The sequence below is a fragment of the Dioscorea cayenensis genome, chromosome 13 (genome assembly GCF_009730915.1).
Source record: "Dioscorea cayenensis subsp. rotundata cultivar TDr96_F1 chromosome 13, TDr96_F1_v2_PseudoChromosome.rev07_lg8_w22 25.fasta, whole genome shotgun sequence".
Lineage (NCBI taxonomy): Eukaryota > Viridiplantae > Streptophyta > Magnoliopsida > Dioscoreales > Dioscoreaceae > Dioscorea > Dioscorea cayenensis.
This window is the reverse complement of record NC_052483.1, coordinates 6,100,156-6,106,016: the sequence shown is the minus strand read 5'-3', so window position 1 is coordinate 6,106,016 and position 5,861 is coordinate 6,100,156. Positions and strand designations below refer to the sequence as shown.

Sequence of the window (5,861 nt, the reverse complement as noted above, 5' to 3'; positions counted from 1 at the left end):
TGTGTTCGAGGCCCTTGTTGTCTAAATTGCTTTTCCAGGCATAGCATTAGCAGAATGCAATCAATTTATTAAATGACATAAAAATCGGGTTGAAAGGAGAACAACCAAAGTCTCATTCAAGAGCAACCCTCCTAAACCAGTCCCTGAATCACATAGAACAGTGGGGAAAGAAATCAGCTCCAACGTTGATATTGCTCGCAATTATCTGGCAGATGAAAGAGTTGGTATAATTGGCATATGGGGCATGGGGGGTGTAGGCAAGACCACACTCTTGAAAAAAATCTACAAATCATTGTCAGGTGATGCAAACATGGGATTCAATCATGTGTTATTTATCGAAGCTTCAAAGGGTATTCAGGTGGAAGAACTTCGAAAGCAGATTGCTAAAGGCTTGCAATTGGAGCTTTCTGCTGGTAAAGAAGACATCTTCAATGCTTTAAAAATTACCAACTTTGTATTGCTCTTGGATAATATATGGGAAGAAGTAGATCTTATTAATCTTGGAATTCCCCATCCTTATAGCGACGATAATTCCACCAAACAATATAAACACAATGTGATTTTCACTACTCAATCTGAAGATGTGTGTGCCAAGATGGGTGCAGGAGAAAATACCATCAAAGTGGAATGCTTGGAACCAGATGAAGCATGGGATCTTTTCAAGGACAATGTAAATTTAGATGTTATTGAATCAGATGAAAAGTTCAACGAAATAGCAAAGCAAGTGATGAGAAAGTGTGGTGGTTTGCCACTTGCTCTGAAAGTGGTTGGTAAGGCCATGTCAAACAAAAAATCTGTCCAAGATTGGGATTTTATTTTGAAATCGATAGAGAATTCAGGCATTGAAGTAGTTCAAGGTGTGCAAGAATCATTACTTCCGATTTTGAAATTCAGTTATGATAATCTACCTCAAAATATTCAGGAGTGTTTCTTGTGTGCTTCCATTTTGCGATGGTTACATAAAGATGATTTGTTAGAATTATGGATGGGTTTAGGCCTGATTGGTGATTTTGTCAATTTACAACAAGCTTATGGCAAAGCGAGATATATCTTTAAGAATCTAGAGGAATCGTGTTTATTGTACTCTTCTGATGATGATGATCATGTGCACTTACATGATGTAATTTATGAGATGGCAGTGTGGATAGCATCAGACTGTGGGAAAAACATGAATAAATGGATAGTGAAAAGATTTGATCTGTTGGCAGTTGAAACACCAACAATCGATACAAAGAATTGGAGATTCACGAACCGAGTGATTATAAGAGGCAAGGTGGAGCTTTCGCCAATTTTGTCTCATCAGTGTTCTGATTTGTTGTGTTTAATTATACATACTAATTCTTGTCTCAAAAATATTCCTCAAGGATTTTTCAGACAGATGCCAAATTTGACATGTTTGGATCTTTCAAGCACTTGTATCAAAGAGCTTCCAAAAGGATATCAAATGTTTGGTTAATTTGCAATACCTAAAATATTTTCAGACACAATTATCTCATCACTCCAAAGGAGTTAGTATATTTGAAGAAATCGCAGTATCTCGACTATGCAGAGGTTTTGAATAGGTTGACAAGATAGAGGAAGATCTCACATGTCAAGATTACAGAAGTTGAAGGTCATTGACATATTTCCACCATGGTGGTAGACCTGGAAGTGTTAAAAGGAAATTGAAAAACACAACAAATATCAAAAGCAATAGGAATGCATGTAGTATCAAAAGAGGTTCTCCAACAACTCTCATGTTTGCCAACAGCTTGGCTTAGTCTATACAATTTGGATATCATCTCTTTCATTTGATACTTTAAGTTGCAAAAATCACGGATTCTTGCAGTCACTATATATTGAATCATTCCCACAGCTTGAGCAGATTGTGATGAATGGAAGTAGGAGTCATCTCAATGACCTCAGAATCCTTAATGTCAAAAAACTGCAGAACATTATTTGGAGAGATCTATCGCCTCCAGAATTTTTTCATGTGTTGAAGGTGTTATATATATGGGGATGTAATTTGGAAAATTTAACTTGGGTCCTACATCTCCCATGTCTATCTTTTTTACATATAACAGATTGTGCAAAGATAGAAACGTTGTTTTACATCGAGGAGGAGAAAGAAATCCAACAACAAGAAGTCTCAGAACACTGCCCAACATTCCCTGCATTGAAATTTCTACTCATAAAAAAGCTACCAAAATTAGTGAGCATAAGCAATTTTGCATTGGATTTCCCTCGACTTTCACAGCTTTTAGTGTATGAATGTCTTAATCTAAAGAAGTTACCATTCAAGAGTGGCATTAACAACAACAGTCAAAGAATACTCATTGGTTGTGAGAGAGAATGGTGGGAAAGCTTAGATTGGGATGATGCCACCATCCCATCTCACCTTCTGCCACGTTTCTTAACGGTAAGTTTCATGTTTTTCTTTTATTATTTCCAACTTCTTCACAGGATTCATGAATGTTAAAATAAGTTGATTATTAATATAATTTTTTATTCATTAATCAACTATAAACATAAGGATTTTTTATATAATTATAGAATTCATTTTTGCTATTCATACTGAGTTCTTTTAATATATATATATATATATATATAAGGAGCTTTAAAATTCATTATATATGTATTATTAACTCTATAAAATCTCACTTTAGAAGGGGTATATATATATATATATATATATATTAACTCGATAAGATCTCACTTTGGAAGGGGCATTTATTAATTTGGCATATGTATGTCTCTTTCTCTACTTTATTATTATGTTTGAATTTTAGTTTATATATAGTTTATCAATATGCACCCATTATAACACCAATAATAATTGGATTATTAATTACTAAATGCATGGACAATGTTGGAAGCATGGAAGAATATGTACAAGTATGTAATTTAAACTAGGGACATTAACTTATTGAGAATGATTGATTTGCTAAATATTCTTGTCTTTACAGGATGCGAACCCTAATGAATGCACGACTAGTGGAAGTAAATGAATGGTCTTTGATTTTTCTCTGTTTTTGTCTACACAAGTTAGAGATCATCTCATGCTCAAATCAAGTAAGATCAACATTTATTAGGAGAAAATGTTTTTTTCTTTTCTTATCTTTTTTGTTTTCAGATTCAATGTGCAACTTATAACATTGAGAAATCATGTCATCCATTTGACAGGTCCTTAATTTTCTAGGTTTTACATCTCCAAAAGCTTCTCGTGAACTACAGCCTTTCTTACATTAATCGCTGATTCACAAAAGCACTGTACATATGCTCTAGATGCTCATGTTGTTTATTATCTCAAATCGAACACTTTGATTGGTATTTATGCCGGTGAGTCATATTATTATTTGGTTTCCAAGTTTGAGGTCTATTTACTTTTATTATCTTTTGTATTTTCTAAGTTAAGTCTAGCTTGAAAGTTGATCGATTGAAGACATTAATCGTTGGGTTGTATCTCTCATTCAAACTATATTTTTCAAGTACAGTTGTCTTTTGTTAGCATGTTGAGCATATATATATATCTTTAAAAATATTGTTTATTTGTTATTTTCACTTGCATATTGCTAAGGATTAATTGTGGACTTTGTCAAACTTTGAAAGCCTTAGTTTTGTTAATGTACAGAATGGTTCAAAATGAGGGCTTTCAACCCTAACTTTGTTTTTAATGTGTACTATTGGTATGTGTATTTTCTCTCTCTTCTTCTTTTGGCAGGTTAGAGTAAGACAAAGGCAAAAGGTGTTAATTGATAAATGGGTTGCTACAGTTGGTAAAGCTATTTATGAAAAAGGAGGCTTTGGCACTTCAAAAAAGAGTTTTTATGGAGATCAAGATGCGTGGAGATTTTTTATCTATTCGGTAGTGATAGCAAGATTCTACTCATCAAGCCAAGGCAAACTGTTCGAGGATCAAAAGTTTAACACGGGAATAATAAAGAAGCATTGGATCTTTTGTTACAACAGTTTATGATAAGGTGATGTTTCTATCGCAATTTTGTGTTGTTTTGTTTATTTAGAGTTGAATTATTTTGCGTAGATATTCATGACACATTTTTAATAAGTGTGCTATAATATATATATATATATATATCTGTTATTTATTTCTTTTATTTTTCTGCAGGAGTGGCAATGTTGTTAGCTATGTAGTGAATGAAGCTCATGGAGCTTCCTTGAGTATAGCAAGTATTCAACAACTTGAGGAAAATGAGAACCAGATCATCAATCTCTTTGAAGATCCAACAACCTGATGATCAATCAAAGCTTTGATTTCGCAATGCTATTGAAGAGCATTAACAAATTCTCAAGTTGAATCCAGATTAGGGAACAAGAGAGGATAAGTTTGGCAAGGCATAATTTTGATCGAGCAAACAATTCGACGAAGCAAAATTTGGACAGCTGAAAAATTATGTCATACTCATCAATATTTATTATATGATTGAATTGCTCATCAGACATTGAGCAGTTTTACTTAAACAGAATTCATCACTTGTCCGATCATTAAAGACTGATGTATCCTTGTTGTCAAATGTCACCTCCATTCTCCAAATCATTATTTAACCATTTGCCTGGTATTTTTCATTTGTAACATTACCAATTTATTTTGGATAGAGGATAAATTTACAAGACCTTTCCATTGTTTGGCAGATTTTCCTATTTTAAATTTTCTTGAAGACCTGAAGGTACAAACATTTTGACAAAACACAACAATGAAAGCAGAGTAGACAGTGCATAAGTTTGCATGGAGCTTAATAGAAACCATTGTCATATGAAAATATTCACAAATCAAATGGCACAGCAATAACATTAACACTTTCACATATATAGATATAATTCCAGTAACAGTATTGCAGGCACATATATAACAATATGCCATATTCTCTTTTTCATTTCATTCATTCACTCATTCATTCAATCAATCATGAAATGGAATCTGGTTCTTAAAGATTTCTGATCCCTGAGACCATATTCTTCAATAACTCAAAGTATCATCACTATTATTTACACTACTTAATTACACTCAACCCGGGCGACACTCCCTTTCATCACTATCAGCCATAGGGTCTTCCCATTTTCATCTATATAATGTCCCTGGTTTTCAATTGGGTACAAAGCAAAAGAAAACACCCTAAGAAACTCCTACAAGCCACTGCAACTGCAAGTTCTTTGGACTTGTGCGTACCAATATACACTGAATAAATATAAAGAGCATTCCTGTACAGTCTCCACAAGGAAAACATAAACACAGGCCAAGTGGGCATTAATTTTTGCTCTAGCCCAAGAGGCAAACTAGACTAGCATTACACTTCACATCTCCTGATTTGAGGGCACTACTAAGCACTACAAAAAGTAATAAACGGATGGATACTCTTAGCTTATTTACCATTTAGTATGTTCAAGGCATTGTGTTTACTGGTATTTCATGTGCCAAAGGTGGGTTTTGTGCATCCAGATAAGCAGGGACAACAAGCCGTTGTAAAGACTTGAGAGCTGTTGTGAGATCTACAAAGGAAGGCCACAAGTTTGGATCTTTGCATATTCATTTCACAAAAAGGAAAGGTTGAGAACAATACAGAGTTAGTACAATTCTACAATACTTAGATGTTAAGTATGAATAGTTCATATCATTATTAATATATAGTGTACTTACTCTTGCCAGCACTGCCAGATTATTATGGCTACGAGAGGATCAACCTCTTTTGGAATCTCTAGACGGCGATCCTGGAAGCCAACAGCACCCACCACTTGCATTGAGCTCATACCAGACCAAGGTCGAATATCCATATACATACAAATGTTGAATTAATATGCAAATTCAACATATTCATATATTTAATTGAACTAATTAAAAGGCAATGAAATTTTTAAAGGAGATAACT

At 33.9% G+C, this 5,861-nt stretch overlaps 1 protein-coding gene and 1 long non-coding RNA gene across 3 annotated transcripts; both read left to right on the top strand.

Annotated features, from left to right (window-relative positions):
- The first annotated feature begins 244 nt into the window (after positions 1–244).
- On the top strand, positions 245–1,456 carry LOC120274639 (probable disease resistance protein At4g14610). The gene has a single exon (XM_039281176.1). It carries the CDS (start codon positions 245–247, stop codon positions 1,454–1,456), a length of 1,212 nt encoding a protein of 403 aa, XP_039137110.1.
- Positions 1,457–1,787: 331 nt separating this feature from the next.
- LOC120274851 lies at positions 1,788–3,219 on the top strand. 2 transcript variants are annotated; one of them, XR_005541001.1, is made up of 3 exons: positions 1,788–2,398; positions 2,946–3,051; positions 3,163–3,219. It is a non-coding gene; the product is annotated as an uncharacterized LOC120274851 (long non-coding RNA). The 2 variants fall into 2 exon arrangements; XR_005541002.1 differs by having other exon boundaries at positions 3,179–3,202.
- The last annotated feature ends 2,642 nt before the right edge of the window (positions 3,220–5,861 follow it).

What these genes read in the sequence shown, in the direction of transcription:
- LOC120274639 (XM_039281176.1), top strand. Translation starts at nt 245, where the DNA reads ATGGGGGGTGTAGGCAAGACCACACTCTTGAAAAAAATCTACAAATCA.